The 17,282-nt window shown below is 52.4% G+C and overlaps 1 protein-coding gene across 1 annotated transcript; it reads right to left on the reverse strand.

Moving 5' to 3' along the window:
* Nucleotides 1–1,156: 1,156 nt before the first annotated feature.
* On the reverse strand, nt 1,157–17,039 carry LOC132379742 (gamma-glutamyl hydrolase-like). Its single transcript, XM_059948026.1, has 11 exons — nt 17,023–17,039; nt 12,711–12,742; nt 11,782–11,893; nt 10,880–10,930; nt 10,095–10,179; nt 8,815–8,953; nt 6,984–7,090; nt 6,252–6,345; nt 5,819–5,956; nt 3,572–3,727; nt 1,157–1,696 (listed from the first exon to the last, which is right to left on the reverse strand). The coding sequence occupies exons 1-10, from the start codon at nt 17,037–17,039 to the stop codon at nt 3,615–3,617; spliced, it is 888 nt and encodes a 295-aa protein (XP_059804009.1). The 3' UTR covers nt 1,157–1,696; nt 3,572–3,614.
* Nucleotides 17,040–17,282: the final 243 nt, after the last annotated feature.

Genomic DNA, 17,282 nt, shown 5'->3' on the forward strand with positions numbered 1-17,282 from the left:
ATACCAGCCGTGTACCTATCAGAACTTCGCTTACACATTAACATCGAGCTTGCATGCACAGTTTGTAGTGGCAGCTCGTTCCACACTCTCACGCTCCCCTAACTGAAGTAGTTTCCCCTCATTAAACTCCCCACCATGACCTCTGGCGGTAGTCAACCGTTTGTAAGATGATGAGGGGCAGAGATAGAGTACACAAGCAGTGTCTTTGCCCCAGGGATAAAATGCCTAATACCAGGGCAATTTAAGGTGGTGGGGGGGGGGGGGGAATTCAAAGGAGATGTGCAAGGCAGGTTCCTTACACAGAGTGGTGGGTGCCGGGAGTGCTCTACCTGGGGTGGTCGTGCAAGCAGACACAATAGAGTCATTTAAGAGGCACGTGAATGTGGACATTGTCAACGTCCATTGAGTGACTGGACGTTAGTTTAAGCATTTTATTGAGATAGGTCGTTCAGTAGCGATTTGCCTGTGAGGAAGTACTGCTGACTGGTACAGTCCAGACTGCCGGACACGCGCCGAAGGACGCGCTAAACCTCAGTGCCGCCGCCGCGAAGACTGTGTGCGGAAGGTCCGCAGTATGAGCGCTTTCTGCCGCGACCCACTGAAGGAATGGGCCCTGCGAGGACGCATCTCAACACCGGCAGCTTGACTGCCAGTAGGCAACGTGAGTGGGACCGGTGCCTCGGACACAGAACGTGCGCACACTATAAACACATTGAACCAACACTCTGACTGTAGACAAAGACGTGTTTATATGCACGTGAATAGTTTGTTTTTGAAATGAAACAAAACACACATTTTGCTTCCGCAGTTGCTGCCCGAACCACCGAATTCTCCTGTTTTCCCCGATGTTTAATGAAAGAATAATGATTTCTCTCAGCGTTCTAAACCCTCACCTTCTCGCCAGCGTTAAACAAGTTACCCCGCTGATTTTTGGACTGGTTAGAACAGGGGTTCCCAACCTTGGGTTAATGGTAGCGGTCCATGGCAATACCAAGGTTGGGGACCCCTGGGTTAGAATGACACCAGATTTCATGAAGAACGTTTATATATGCCTAATGGCGCTTCGACGCAACTTTCTTTAATTCACGAGGAAGCTGCTTTTTATTTCAACTTCTTTTTAAAAAATTTGAGACATTTTATATGTGTTTTCCTTTTTTTAATATCCCATAATTTATTCGTAGATTTATTTAGATACAGACATCTAAATCCCCAGGGTCAGTGGTGGCTTCAAACTGCTGGTCCCGAATCAGTAGATCAGGGCACCCCGTCACGCCTTCGCTCGACAGCTGATTCCTCCTCTCCCGGACTCCACCACAATTCCCTCTGTTGACCTGGATCTTTGACATTAAATGCTGCCCAAGATCCTATTCGATTAAAATCAGCTTTTGTCCACATTAATCCTTACGTTTGTCTTACTTTTGCCTTCTTTAAGTCTACCTTAAATCCCAGTATGGTGTGATCACTGATAATCCACATCTGCTGACGTATTAAAAGATCCACCTTCAACCCCGTCCTCTACTCTCACCGAGCTACACTTTTTAACCTTCCGGCGCCGTTCGCATTTCCGAGGGCCTGTGTCTCCTGGCTCTCCGGCTCCAGTTCGTCATTTGACACTCGTATTCACCCTGAGGTCGCCCCTTCCATCCTGGCAGAAATCCTCCCGGAGCCCTGAGCAATATTGCTCCCTCGATGAATGCTAAAGGGGAAAAAAAATCACCCGTCAAATTCTGGGACCTTGCTCTGTCGAAGCAACGTGCTGGACCGTTCTCGCGCGGTGTGCGGTCGCCGTCCAAACCCTCGGTGGTTCAGAGAGAGGCGTGAGCAGACTGGGCTCTGATACAGACAGTATTCTGAGGAGTATGGCCGACAAGGACACGGGGAGCACGGAGGTGGCTGATCGCCGCTTCACCTGCCCCCTCCCCCTGTTAGCTCTACTCTGGCACTAATCACATCCACCATCTGGGTAAGATTTTTTTTTAACCTACAGCACAATACAGGCTCTTCGGCCCCCAAAGCTTGGCCAAACATGTCCCTACCTCAGAAATTACTAGGCTTACCCATAGCCCTCTATTTTACTAAGCTCCATGTACTATCTAAAAGCCTCTTAAAAGACCCTATCGTATCCGCCACCACCACCGTTGCCGGCAGCCCATTCCACGCACTCACCACTCTCTGAGTAAAAGGCTTTCAAGACTTTTCTTTCTGCTTACGGGCGACCGCGGCCACACCCCGATACAACGCCTAGACAAGCGGGCTAAACCAGGTGAGGAGAGCTGGCGGGCCTCATACCCAGATGAGATAGGGACATGCCTTTTCTAGCAGGGGAAGTCAGCTCCAGCGGGCTGGCCAGATGAGATCTGCTGTGAGATCCAACGGCCGGGGAGGCAGTTCTCCGCGGAAGGGAAAGGCATGGCGAGGCACAGGAGTCACGGCCGTCCACCGCAACCTAGAAAGACCCCAGCTTTGTGACGACCGCTGCGACCAGTGGACTTGGATTTCCGAGGTTCAGAGAGTGGAACTGCGCCAGAACAACGGCGTTTCCACTTCAAAAGCTCCCCAGCACAGGTCTCCTGTCGTTGTTGGACACGACGGACAACACAACCACACACACACACACACACACACACACACACACACACACACACACACACACACACACACACACACACACACACACTCACACACACACTCACGCACACACGCACTCTCACACACACACTCACACACACACACTCACACTCACACACACACTCACTCACTCACACACACACTCACACACACACTCTCACACACACACACACTCTCACGCACACACGCTCTCTCGCACACACACTCACACACACACTCACACTCACACACACTCTCACACACACACACTCACACACACACACACACTCACACACACACTCACACTCACACACACACACACACAGAGACAGACACACACACTCACACTCACTCACACACACACACTCACACACACACTCTCACACACACTCACACACACTCTCTCACACACACACTCTCGCGCACACACTCTCACACACACACACTCTCGCACACACACACACTCTCACACACGCACACACTCTCTCTCTCACACACACACACACACACACACACACACACAATCACACACGCACACACACACAATTACAGTGACTAACACAATCAATAATACCAGAAATTAAAATGTTCTCATCCCTGTCAAAGTTTGCATTTAACCCTTGTGGTGCCCAGTGGTCCAGCAACACCGCCATAGTGCCGGTGGACACCTCTTGTCCCCTCTCCACGATGACCGGGCACGGACATACCCCCGGAACATCGCTCCTACGCCGGAGCGCCTGGCCATGGATGGGATCCGTCTGCAAGAGCTTCACAGCTGAAGTCCTCGTTTGCATTCAAAGTTATAGATCGGTAGTCTCACATCAGTAGGGGTAGTAGGTCACTAACCCAATATGGGTGACCTGCCCTCCACAGAGAACGGCTTCGCTGTTCCCAGGGTTGTCCACCGCCAGCGTTACGGGGGTTTAAATTGGAGGACGTTTCGTGCTCAGGCCGGAAACCTTACCTCGCCCGCGCACGAACTCCATTAGATATCCACGTCAGGTCCGTCAAAATAAGTAGACGATTCGGCGATCTGTCCTGTCCACTGTGTGAGCGTATTGATCAATGAGGATAGAGTCTTCCTCTAATTCGTCCTCTAAATGGTGGAAGTTTTTCCTGGCTGTGGAGAGTTCATAGCAGGAATAAATAAGTAAGCGGTAAACACCGAGACATGCGACGAAAAGTCATTGAAAGTGAGTTCATAGGTTGTGGGAACAGTTCAATGTTGGGGTAAGTGAAGTTACCCGTTCTAGTACAGGAACCTGATGGTTAAGGGTTAATAACTGTAACTATTCCTGAACCTGGTGGTGCGGGTCTTGCAGCTCCTGTACCTTCTTTCCGATGGCAGCAGCGAGAAGCGACTGGGTGGGGTGGGGGCTGTACTTGACAATGGATGCTGCTGTCCTGCGACAGCGTTCCATGTAGATGTGTTCAATGGTGGACAGGGTTTTACATGTGGAGGGGCGGGGGCCGGCGCCCGGTGTACAAATTAACCATGGACAAACAGCTGGTGAAAGTAACTTCGAGCTTTGTGGAAATAACAGGGAGGGTGATGAATGTCGAGCGTTCGGTGAAGTCTACAACGCGTTGGCGAGCGTCCACCTCTCGGGTTGACCAGGGGAGTAGGAGGGCAGAGGAGCCAGAGAAGATGGTAACTGGGATGAAATTCGCAGTGGGGGTAAGGACAGTGGAGAGAGGAACTTCAGTGGGTGGAGGTCCAAGGGCTGTGGGTTCAACAGGGCTTGGAGCTTGGATCCCCGAGTTCTGTGAAGTGTAACAATGATTTGGATTTTAATGTAGGTATCATAGTAGAGAAGTTTGTTGATAGTGTCATGGTGGCGAGGGACGTGGGGCTTCTGTATCGAAGAAGGCACATTGGGGTACGTCAGGGTATAACATGTAAGGGCAGGTGGGTCATGATAGAGAATTGTGAAACGTTTGTTTTACCACAGTTGCGATACTGTGGTTTAAAAACCATAGAGTTCGTAATGCTGCAGTTTTATAAAACCCTGGTTAGACCACACTTGGAATACTGTGTTCAGTTCTGGTCGCCTCCTTACAGGAAGGATGTGGAAGCTTTAGAGAGGGTGCAGAGGAGATGTGGCAGGATGCTGCCTGGATTAGAGACTAGGTCTTATGGGGATAGTCTGAGCGAGCTCTTTGGAACGAGCGAGAGTGAGAATTGACTTGTTAGAAGTGTACAAAATGATACGAGGAATTAAACGATCAGACATTCCCAGGGAGAAAATAGCTAATACGGGGGCACAATTTTAAGAAGATTGGAGAAAAGTAGAGGGGCTGTCAGAGGTAAGTTTTCTACACAGAGGGTGGACGGTGCGTGGAAAGCACTGCCAGTGGTGGTGGATAGGGGATATACTAGGGGAATTCAAAAACACTTTCGCACACGTGTGAAAGATCGATCTCAGAGTAGGATAAAAGGAGGAGAAAACACTGCGTCTGAAGTGTCTGGACTGTGCATGGATTCACTGGGATGCAGCGCGCCAGTTATGAAGAGAGATTGGAGAAGGCTAGCGGCGGGTGTGGTGGGGGAGTGACGGCGAGGGTGCCTGGGCCTCCATTCTTTCTGCCAGAGGGGAACCAGTGAACACCGCAGCCGAACTCTCGCTGCCCCTTCTTCTTTATCTTAGGCCCATCACATTGCAGGAATAGAGGCCGCTGACAGCAGCTCACCCGTCCTGTCCCCAGGTGTAGCCCATTTTCTTTGTGTATCTCCGCCCCCGCCCCGCCCCCAGGGACGAAGTCCCCGGAATCTCTGTTGGCGTTTCTATAGCTCTGGGATTTTAACGGGATGGCGTTGCTGTCCTCATGCCCGATCCTCCTTTCGCAGCCGCACTGGAGACCGTCCATTTCCTATTGGTCGCATCCTGTTTCTGTGACAGTCTTTGATTCCACTCACTGCTCGTGTGTTTGGTGCCTCTTGGGATAATTTGTTACTTAATGTTTGCCTAGCAGAATAGGATAGGCCGGGTGATATTTTCTGCACCCTGACTTCAGGTTTCCGTTCTGCCTCCGCCCAGACGCTGGTGGAGACACGATTGATCACTGCTGACGGATACACAGACCAAAACGTGTGTTGATCTCCAGGCTGGACTCCCTAGAAGGGTGATACCCCCAGCTCTCCTGCCTATTCCCCCTCCTCTCCTACGGGCATCGTGTTAAATTGACTGAGAAAGTGTTTCTAAAGACCCACCTTCACTGACGAAGAACTCGGCCATTAGGAAGGAAGTCCTGACTCCGAGGGAACTGTGTAGAATATCCATGCTCTTGTTCCAGAAGTAGCGGTTCGCTTCCGGGTGCCACTGTGTGCCATAAATGGGATACCGGAACGCTGCAACGGCAGAGAGCGGCTCAGTTGGATACACCGCGCCCTGGAAGTAACGGCGAGTTCCTTAGGGACCCCTCTGAACCAAACCCCGGGGCCTCGCCCGCCGCAGCTGGAGATCCCCGGGCTTTATTCTTCCACCCCGAACCCCCCCCCCCCCCCACCTCCACACCATACCACACACCCTCCACCAAACTGTGTCGATCCAGGCACCGGTGCCCGAGAGCAAGAAACCCCACCTTTCTTCAGTGGGGCGGTGGAGCAAGGCCAGAGGGTATGGCTCCGGTCCGATTACACCTACCTTCCATCGTCGAGACAAAGGTGACTCCCTGCCGGTCAGTGTTGGTGGAGATGAGTCGGTAGAACAAGCTCAACTTCTTATTCGCTTTGAAGGTCTAAAATTAACCACCGCGTTAGTCCCTTGGGAGAATAAACGCTCACACAGTCCCCCCCCCCCCCAGGAGCCGGTCATCCCTAATCACCCCCTCCCCACTCGCCAGCTCCACTCTCACTCTCCAGCACCACTCTTCCCTTTCCCTCCAGCTCCCTCTGTCGCCCGATAGCCCTTCCCTTAATCGCCTCCCATATCCCTAATGTCCTCCATACTCCTCCTGTCTAACACCGTAACTCAAAGCCGACTGCTCCCCAACAGCAGTCCCCACCCTACCCCCGCTCCCCCATCCTCCTCTCCTTCGCACCCTCTCCCCACCACCGCCCCACAACCTTTCCCTGCCGTCAGCCCCACTGTCACACCTCAATGCCGCTCCCCATACTCTCTCTTTATCTCACCCCGGTCCACCCTCCTCTGCCCGTCCGATCTCCCCCTAACATCACCTACCCCCCCACACACATACATACCGTCAGCCCCACCCGCTCTCACCACCCTCCTCTGCCTGTCCGATCTCCCCCTAACACCACCTACCCCCCCACACACATACATACCGTCAGCCCCACCCGCTCTCACCACCCTCCTCTTCCCATCCCACCCCTCACGACTGCCAAGGTCTCACTCACCCGCACCCCATGCCCTTACCTCCAGGGTGACGCTGTACTTGTGGAAGTTACCGGTCAGCGGTGTCTCTGATAAAATTCGCGTCGACTCTGGGGTGAAATTTCTAAACATTTTACATGATTTCGCTTCTGAAAAGTAACGAGACGGAAATTAATACTTAGTGAGGTGTTGGAGGGGGGCGGACAGGAGTGGGGGTGGGGGAGAACATAACGGGAGTGTGGGTAGAGTGAAATACAGGAGTATGAGTGGGGTAGGGGAGGACGGTACAGGTGTGTACGTGGGGTGACGGGGGACCGTGTAAGTGTGTAGGTGTCTTCCTTTGATCTGATGAGTGAGTCTTTTCCTTTGATCTGATGCAGTTCTTTTCTTGTCCTCTTGTTAACTGGCCTCAGGCAGGGGCCGAACCAAACGAGAGAGAGGCCCTGAGAGGGATTTAAATTGAAGGTTGCGCGGAATGACGTCGCCTTGTAGTTGGGAGATGGACCCTGGAGTAAAGGGGTGGGTGTGAGCAGAGTCCCGGGACGAGTGATCCATCCTCAATGAAGAATGAAGTGAAGAAGAATGAGGTGAAGATGGGGCCTGAAAGCACGTACCGCCAGGCTCAAGGACAGCTTCTATCCCGCTGTTGTCAGACTATTGAATGGCACCCGACTATAATAAGACAGTCTACCTCGTTATCATCTTGCAGCTCACTGCACTGCCCTTTCTCTGAAACTGCATTCTGCATCGTTACTGATTAGCATTGTTCTCCCCCCCCCCCCATGACTCTAATGCAATGATGAGTATGAATAGTATGCAAGGAAAACTTCCGGGTGACAAGGCATCCGTTAGTCTCGTGAGACCGTGGATTTGCGCCTTGGAAGGTTTCCAGGGCGCAGGTCTGGGCAGGGTTGTATGGGAGACCGGCAGTGGCCCAAGCTGCAGGCCTTCCCCTCTCCACGCCACCGATGTTGTCCAAGGGAAGGGCACTAGGACCCAAGCAGCTTGGCACCGGTATCGTCGCAGAGCAATGTGTTGTTAAGTGCCTTGCTCAAGGACACAACGCGCCGCCTCAGCTGAGGCTCGAACAAGTGACCTTCAGATCAGTAGACCGATCCACGCGCCAACAAACTAACAAGTTACCAACTTAATAAAAACACAAAATACTGGCACTCAGCAGGCCAGACAGCATCTATGGGAGGAGGTACTGACGACGTTTCGGTCCGAAACCTCAATGAAGGGTTTCGGCCTGAAACGTCATCACTACCTCCTCCCATAGATGCTGTCTGGCTTGCTGAGTTCTGTCAGCATTTTGTGTTTTTATTTATTTCTAGCATCTGCAGATTCAGTCGAGTTACCAACTTAGTTTACTAATTCTGAGCGAGGCCGCTGGGGAAGGATACCAAAAGGTGTCGTTCTTCCCCCGTGAACCGCCTGATTCTATTCCCGTGTTCCGGACGCTTGGGATGGAGGTTTCTGTACTAAGATCTTTGGACCCAGAGACAGTGAGTCCTCTGCTGTTCAGTTTACCCAATGGGTTTTCGGGGAAGGAACCAGATGGTTTGGAAACTGGCCAGAAAGGAGGAACTGGAGATATTAGACTCCAGGCAACTTTCCTGATGCTGTTTACATCGAGCGATGCCCCTCTCCTGCTCACGCCCCACGACCCCGCCTCCTCGACCACCCCTTCAGTTGCCACGCCCAACAGACCACGCCCTCTTACTTTCGCCCCGCCCCGCTCTAGACCACGCCTCTTCATGGCATCTCCTCCTCTCTGGCCCCCCCTTTTATCTTGACCACACTCCTCGGCCACGATCCGCTGGCCTCACCTCCCTCCACCCCTCACCCCAGTCCCACTCCGGGCGCTCCCTACCGTCAGTGAAATCCAGCGGCAATGCCATGTTGTTGCTGTTCGTCCTGCTGAGCAGATTCTCGCCGGCTGTGAGGGCTGTCAACAGCTGGTGCCCCAGGCATGTCCCCCACACCGGGAAGTAATCGCCCTGGTCACAGGCCTGCGGTGGAGAGAGATGTGACAGTTAGCCATACACCCGTCCAGACCCTGCCCCAGCCCGGGGAAGCACTCATCGGATCCTCGTGCTCTGGAGCCTGGCTGCCAACCCAGCGAACCCCGATCACGGCACCAGAGGGTCACCACTACCCCTTCCGTTACCCGCCAGCACCGTAAACAGACCGAGCAAACGGAGCACAAAAAATAGCCCATCCTCATTATCCCAGCCTCGTCCTCCTTCACCCCAGGCCCACGTTCCTTGTTGAAAAGCCGCCCATGGAATAGCTGGGTGGCGGTGGAGAGATTTAGGACAAACTGGACAGCCGGGGATCTTCCTCATTCGGGGATTGAATCGGGGTGCGGAGTCAGAGAATTGGGTTCCTCATCCGGACTGAGTCCTAATACCGGATCCAGAATTTCTCTTCACTTCCAGATGCTACCCGACCGCCGGAGACTTTTGTCAACAGACTGAGCTGTTGCCCAGGGTGTGGTTGGCTTGGTTTTGGGCAGACTGTCGGGTGCAGACTGGCAACACACACTGCTTCTGCAGTGAATCAAAGGGCGAGGCCGAGGTCTGACCTGGCCCACTCTGACGGGACACTAAACAATCTGGGGCCCTTCCTCAGGTTCATAAGACCGTAAGACATGGGAGCTGGACTAAGCCATTCGGCTCATCGAGTCTGCTCCACCATCCCGTCATGGCTGATTTATTATCCCTCTCAACCCCATTCTCCAACCTAATCAAGAACCTGTCAACCTCCGTTTTAGATATTCTCAATGACTCCACAGCTGTTGGTAGCAATGAATTCCATCGCCCTGTGGCTAAAGACTTTCTCCTCGTCTTATTCCAAACCTACCTCCCTCTATTCTGATGCCGTGCCCTCTGGTCCTAAACTCCCCGCGAAAGGAAATACCATCTCCACGTCTACTCTAGGTCTTTGGAAATTCGATAGAATTCAGTGAGACCCCCCCCCCCACTTCATTGAGGCATCAAGCAGTCCTTATATATTAACCGTTTCATTGCCGGAATCATTCTCGCGTACCTTCTCTGGCCCCTCCGAAAGGAGCAGTATACTGCCCTCCCTCGCTTGCCTGTCTCCGACACATAAGCACAGACCCCCCCCCTCCCCCGACCCTTCACTGACCTCCAACGCCAGCCTGTAGAAGATGCCGGCCACCCGGGCGAACTCGGAGTTCTCGAGATCAACGGCCCCGCCAGGGAATAAGATCCTGAGGAAGAGGTGGGAGTGATCGTGGCTTCATAACACAGTGTGCAGCGGCTCGAATGACAGGGCCCTGGTGGTTAGCTCCGGCGGGGGAAGACCTGGACACGGCTCGCCTGTGTGAGAAGTCGGGATCTCAAACAGTGACGCCGGCCCATCAGCCAGTCCCGGCTCAAAGCGGGGAGGGCGGGTGTGGGGAAACACCCTTTCGAAAGGCAGGCAAAGCGGAGGAAGCTGCCCCCGTGGGAAGGGCTTTACTGACAGCACGGTTGCTGCGGTGTCTGGGCGACTGATAGAACCTGCGCGCTACGCTCAAACATTGGAGTTAGCAGATGGTCCGGACCGGGGGTGGGTGCGGGGAGTAACTTCAATTCATAAACGCAAGAGATTTGGCAGTTGCTGGAAATCTTAGGTAACACTCACAAAATGTTGGACTAACACAACAGGTCAGGTAGCATCTACGTAAGGGAATAAACAGTCGGCGTTTCGGGCCGAGACCACTTATTGGGGCTGGTCGAATCACTGACTGACGGAGAGTCCAGTATTCAGGATAGGAATACGTGGAGTGGGACCAGTGTCCCAGGACCCAGCCAAGTGGCTGGAGCGCCGTGCGGACACAGGGACGATGAAGGTGGGGTGGGAGCAGAGCTTTCGCGAAGATCAGAGACAATACAATGAGGAAGGGGGACGGTTGGTCAAATACCTACCCATTTATTGAGTAAAATATTTTTTCATATTCAGATTCACTGAGAAACAATCTGCAAGAACAACGAACGGCTTTCAGTCACAGCTAGTCAACGCCCTGTCTCAGAACAGCCACATTCTCCCCCCTCCTAATTCATCCCAGACTAAACTCTATTTATCACCCAACTCTCATCTCCTGGATTAAACAATTTCAAAACTGTTCCCCAATCCAATATCAGTTCCCAAGCCCGTCCCTCCCCGAACACATCCCCCACTTTCCCAGCGCCTCTCAATCCGACAGAGTTTAGCAATGAAAATCTTGTTGATAAGGTGATCGATGTAGAGTCGCAACGGTCAATTTCAACACAACAAAGTCACAGATGTCACAAAGTCACAGTCACAGTCTCCTTACCACCCACCCATACTGTAACCAAGACCTTAACTGTCGATCAGAACTCTGAGCCCAACCACTAGTTATAGTTATGTCAATGACCTACCGCTTTCACTAACAGGTCTCCAGTACCAATTCTCAACCAACTATACCACCCTCTGCTCTTCATAGAGTCGTTGCTAAATCTGCTATCAACCAATTCAATGCAGGGTTTATTTGGGAGTGGGCGGGGTGAGATTCCACACTGCTCCCCGCTCCACCATCCACCTCCGTGCTCGCCCCACTGCCCTTTCATCGACCCTCCCTTTCCTCGCCCTCCTACTCACTCATTCTCCCATTCACTCACTCCTCCTCGGTCTCCTCTCACCCTCAGCCCAGCAGTCCCTCACTCCTGCTCTTCCGTCGCTATCTCACTCTTACACTCGCTTGCTCGCTCCTTTCATCCCCTCGCCCTCCCTCTCATTCCGAGTCTCCCCCACGTTCTCGGCAGGTTTAAGACCACCACCTGAGTGAGCTCTATGGGGCAAGACTCACCTGATCACTGCCACTCTGCATCCGGCCGATTCCAGGTGTCTTACGTTGGAAGAGGACACGTACGTCTGGGCCATCTTGGACAGGTGATCCACCGTGTGCTGGGCCAAGATCCCTAGCGTAAGAGGAAGCGTGAGAGAGAGAGAGAGAGAGAGAGAGAGAGAGAGAGAGAGAGAGAGAGAGAGAGCAAGCGCCATATCTCAAAGGAAAGATCTGTCCTCCTGTCACTGAAGGAGGCTGTAACACTCTCAAAAACTCTCTGACAGACGGACGTTCTGTCAGGCTAGAAGTTCCCCAGGGACAGACACAAATATATCGTCCAATAACTTGGCTTCTGAGGCGCAAGTCATGTTCACTAGGACTGTGTTCGGAGTGAAGCAGCGCCGGACGTGTTAACAGTCTATGGCCTTTCGCCTGAGAGGGAGAAAGCGGTGCCGAAGCTGGTTTTTGATAGATTCGGCACAACATTGTGGGCCGAAGGGCCTGCTCCTGCGCGGTACTGTTCTATATTCGAAAAAGAATTCTTAGTTTGGCTTGGGTCGGACAGAATGTTTCCTCGAGCAGGGAAGAGTAAAGCCAGGCGCTAGGGTAACTCTAGAGGAAATCACTGCAGATGCAGGAAACCTGAAACACAGCAGGAACTGCTGGAAACTCTCAGCAGCTCAGGCAGCGCTGGCGGAGCGAAAAAAACAATGTTTCAGGATGATGTTCCAACAGCTGGGGAGATACAAGGATCCACCAGCCCGAGGGAAGATAACCCTCTCTTATCCCTCAAAACTTCATCGTTCTGTGTTTTCGCTGTCCCTGCTCCACGGGACTTGGTGAGACCGCTGCCTCGGGTAGCCCGCCTACCCCATTAATACCCACCACACACACTCCTGGAATAATCACGTTCGGAACATCAGCACAGTGGAAGAGCCAACATCACTCACCTATTATGGGCCGATCATTCAGGATTCTTTCCCTGTGGAGATTGAAGAGAGTGATTCTGGCTGTGTGCATCGACTTTTTTTTGTTTTATATATACGCAAAGTTTACTCGATGACTACAATATCAGACAAAAGCATATATATATACATACACACACCTATATAAACACACCACGCACAGCTTCAAATTACTATCCGCAACGCAACCGAGCCCCAGAGGCCCCCCGCTCCCGGAAATCCCGCACTCTACCCACGGCCACCGCGTGCTCCTTCTCCGGGAAACCGGGCACAGATGAAACCCCGGAAAGGGGGATTGGGAGGGCAGTCAATCAGCTTGAGCAGTTCAGTTGTCTGTCCGCCGCCTGGAGCTATGAATGGCCATTTTAGCCAGGTCCAGGAGCAAAAGGGTCAGGAGGTTTTCCCGATCGACTCCGCCACCCCACCGTGCCAGGTGACTCCAGGTTAGGAGCATGCGGCTGGTGTGACCCGGACCTGAGAAGCGGCGTGTTCTCAACACAGCCGGGCGGGTGCGCCTGGAGCGCGGGCGTGGACCTGCATTCGGCAGGGTCTTCTCCACAGGAGATGTTACAACAGGACCACAGGAGTGTCCGACCACAAGAGGCGAATCGGCCCCTCATCCCCTGTCTCATTCCCCGCCACCCCATGCACCTACGCACAAGGTTCACTTCCTATGACCCTACATTTCCAAAGTTGTTGTGTTCTTTTTTCTAACTTTTAATTCTCGGCGGTTCGGCTCAGATTCAAACTTCCTCAGAAGCTTGTGGACCCTGGACCGAGAGACATTAACCGAAACTGCCCCGGGCACCATGCGGAGAAGGGAGTGGGGAAGCTCCATCATTCCGGAACCCACGACAGTCAGCAGAAGGGAGTCGGTGATCAACCGGCACGCGGCGACTTCTCACTCGCCCGAGGGTGAGCTTATTAAATGGCCCAAGAGGCTTCTCCTAACATGAATAAATTACTAAAGGTGGGGACGCAGCACGGCCAGATCCGTGCCCTCAGCCTCTGGGGCAAAGCCCCGACCCACTGCGATCACATGGCCGCATTGCCACCTCACCAGTCCACGGCCGATTCTCTTTTTTAACTTTTAACCCTTTATTAGTTAGATTAATAAATGAATACACAACTACATGGTATAATCCGACGTCAGACATAAAATTGGTTGTCCTGCGGTACTGCTCTGAGATGGTACTACCCCGATAAGACTAGAGATCCGAACAGACAGATAAAACTTGTTGAGCTATTCATACAATTATTGGTTGCAGAGGGCTTTTAGACTGTCTCGGAAAACAGGTGGAACCTGTGTCCGCTGTGTCCGTCACGGAAGAGGCTACGCAGCATCACACCAGGACCACCGGACTCAAAACCAGTTACTTTCCCCAAGCAGTGAGACTGATCAACACCTCCACTCACTAACCCACCCCTCCACACCCACAACCACCACTATTAGATTTTTTGCTGTCCGTCTCTTTTTGTACAGACTCTCCTGTACGTAGCATTATGGACATACAATCAATCGATGAATATAAGCTATCTTAATGTATTTGTATTTATTGTGCTTTTTTAAAAAAAAATTGTGCTGCATCAGATGCGGAGTATTTCGTTCTCCTTTACACGTGACATTGAGCAATCTTGAATACACTACATCTCTCCTTCACTACAGGGCAGGACTCTTGCAGCCGGCTGTAATATTTTCACCCTGCCGGTGTCAAATTAAGTTTGCAGTTATGTTTTGAAATAACTGAGGTTATTAATTATTTGTGACGTTTCGGTTCAATTACAAAAACGGACATGAAAACAATAAATGGGTTTGTTTTGTAGAACACCCTGATGACTAGAGGAAGAGAGCTTCACACAGTCTACCCTTGAACTGATGTTCACCCCTAGATCATGCTCTGATGTTCCGTCCAGAGATGAGAACGTCAACAAGAATGGAAGGCCAAACAGTCTGAAACGTCGACTGTTGACTCTTTTCCATAGATGCTGCCTGACCTGCTGAGTTCCTCCAGCATTTTCTGTGCGTTGCTTTGGATTTCCAGCATCTGCAGGTTTGAAACAAAGGAGGACCCCACCGTCCCACTCATAGTTTTCACCCATCAAGCACACAGCGACTCTCCGGGCAGCGGCCAAAACCAAGGCGTTTTTCCAAAAGACAAATGGTGGTCTTTCACGGTTCGCTTTCTATCAGCTTCTCTGACAATCCTAACCAAGCGTTGGTGAAATGCAATTGGACGGTTCCTACACAGGAACACCAGTCTGATACACCAGACCTACACGCCAGCAAATATGCTCACAGACATCAACAGCGAGCAGGGTAAGTCGCGCGCTGTGGGTTAACTAGCCTGGACTGATCAACACTGGGATCTAGAATCAGATAGTCTCATTCACCGACTCCCATCTTCTGATCCTCAATTAATGACTCCCCTCCCCCCACCACAAACTCCTACCAGTCACGATCCCACCTTTTTTAAACACAACTATAATATTGTATTAATAACACACACACACACACAGGATACAGGAGACATTCAATATTTACAAAACAGTAAGTACACTCAAAATAAAATATGGTTACTATAGTCTATAAAAGGAGGGCGGAAACGGCGAAACGGCGGCTCCCTTGCTTGCATCTTCGGAACTGCTCTATTTCCATCTTTATTATCTTCCCCCTCCCCCCCCCCCCCTTCAAAATATTTTGAAGATCCTGACCTTCGATTCTTTACGGGAGTGGGACCCGCTCTCAGGGCCTCAGGACCGGCCGCTTTTTGATAACCCAAGGACGTGGCCTGGAAAACGAGCACGTCTTAGGGGTGCCGGGTTTTCGTGGCTCTGGGGACGGGCTGATCCAAGGCCGTCAGAGGAAGATCGGAAGCAGCGGGCTAGCTGCCGTGGGCAGAAACATGAGGTTTTTTTTTGGGCACAGAGCTCGGAAAAATCGACGCAACAGATTTTTAACACCTGAAATCAGCGAGCTGTCCGTTATGTCTCCCCTCTCGCTGTGAAACAGGGGTACCTCTTTTTTCCCTATGAGGGAGAAGGAGAGGGAGAGGGAGTGGGAGAGAGAGAGAGAGGGAGAGAGAGAGAGAGAGAGAGAGCGCCTGTGGTATGTCGAACGAGCGGGTGAACGAGTAGTTCTTGGGACACTCAGTCTGTGTGCTCGGTGGAGGTGCTTTTGGGGTGGGGAGGGAGTTCATTGACTTGCTACTGCTTATGCGTGGGAGGAGGGAGCTGGGGGTGCTTGCGGTTCTAACGTTTGACTCTCATTCGTTCTTTGCGACAGTCCTCTGTTTTCGTGGATGTTTTCGAAGAAAAAGAATTTCAGGATGTATATTGTATACATTTCTCTGACGTCAACTGTACCTATTGAACCTTATTGAAAACAGTCAATACCCCGGGGCGCCCACCGCTCCCGGAAGTACGTCCGCGTACTCCCTCTCCAAGGACAGCCGGGCGGGATCTTATCCTCGGAAAGGAGGTGGGTAGTCGGCTCGGGCAGCACCCTCCGCTTTCAGCCGCCTAGACCCGTGAATGGCCACCGTGGCCAGGCCCAGGAGCAAGTCCACCGGGAGATCCGCCTCACGCCCACCCCTTCCGAACTGCATATGAGGAGCGTGGGACCAAAGCGCAGCCAGAACCCCAGCAGCAGCTCCCCGGGAAACCCAAAGATGGGCAGCAACCTCTCGCATTCCATGTACCCATGATACATTGACACCACCACCTCTCTCCACTCCAGATCCCTCTACACCCCTACCTCCTCACCCCTGACCGCTCCCCACACTCACCTTCCTCCACTCAGACTCTCTCCTAACATTGACCCCTTTCCACCACTACGCGCCAGACATGACCCATCTCCAGACCGGACTCGCTCCCAATGCCTCAATTTTCTCCACCCCTCATCTCTCTCCATTTAACCCCCTCCCCTACTTCATCTGATTTCCTCATCCCTAACCCTGATGCCCACGCCTCACCTGTCCCCGCCCAACGTTCCCTCAACTCCTGAACCCTTTGCACCCGGACCTCCTCTCCACCCCCTCCCAAACTCTGATCCTTTTCAATCTCGACCTCTCCATTCCTGTCCATCTGCCCGCCTCTGAGCGACCTTGGCCCGCAGGTTAACCCACCCTTTGCCCTCCCATCTATCGCAAATCAGTCGGCGGATGTACTGATCTGGCCAATCTCCCCCCTCTCAGTGAAGAGCTTCTCCCATTCCTCGACAACGACCCCGTTCCACACGCAGTATACCCTCGTCTGTCAGCACCTGTTCCAGTGGGTACAGATCGTACCAGCCTCTCACCTGGTTTGTCCGTTCATGGCAGCACCCGCTCCGATCAATGGTCTGGGCACAGGCTAATAGCAGCTTAAAAACCTCCCAAACCAGGACATTCCGTGTTACACAACCGCCCGAGGAAAACCCAACGAAACTGTTTAAACTTTACTGTACCCGTTCACCAGACTCCGAGACGTTGTGTGGGAAGTCCTGAGGATTACGACAGAGAAAAACGAATGCGGTTAATTACGTTCTTGGAAGCATATGATCCCGACGCACCCTGATAT

This window comes from Hypanus sabinus, chromosome 22 (genome assembly GCF_030144855.1).
Source record: "Hypanus sabinus isolate sHypSab1 chromosome 22, sHypSab1.hap1, whole genome shotgun sequence".
Classification (NCBI taxonomy): Eukaryota; Metazoa; Chordata; class Chondrichthyes; order Myliobatiformes; family Dasyatidae; genus Hypanus; species Hypanus sabinus.

Coding starts and splice junctions, on each gene's coding strand:
- LOC132379742 (XM_059948026.1), bottom strand. Junction 10,180..10,879: donor ATATTTTACTCAATAAATGG/GTAGGTATTTGA, acceptor CCTCTTCCTCAG/GATCTTATTCCCTGGCGGGG. Junction 3,728..5,818: donor CGAGTTCTTCGTCAGTGAAG/GTGGGTCTTTAG, acceptor AACTCTCCACAG/CCAGGAAAAACTTCCACCAT.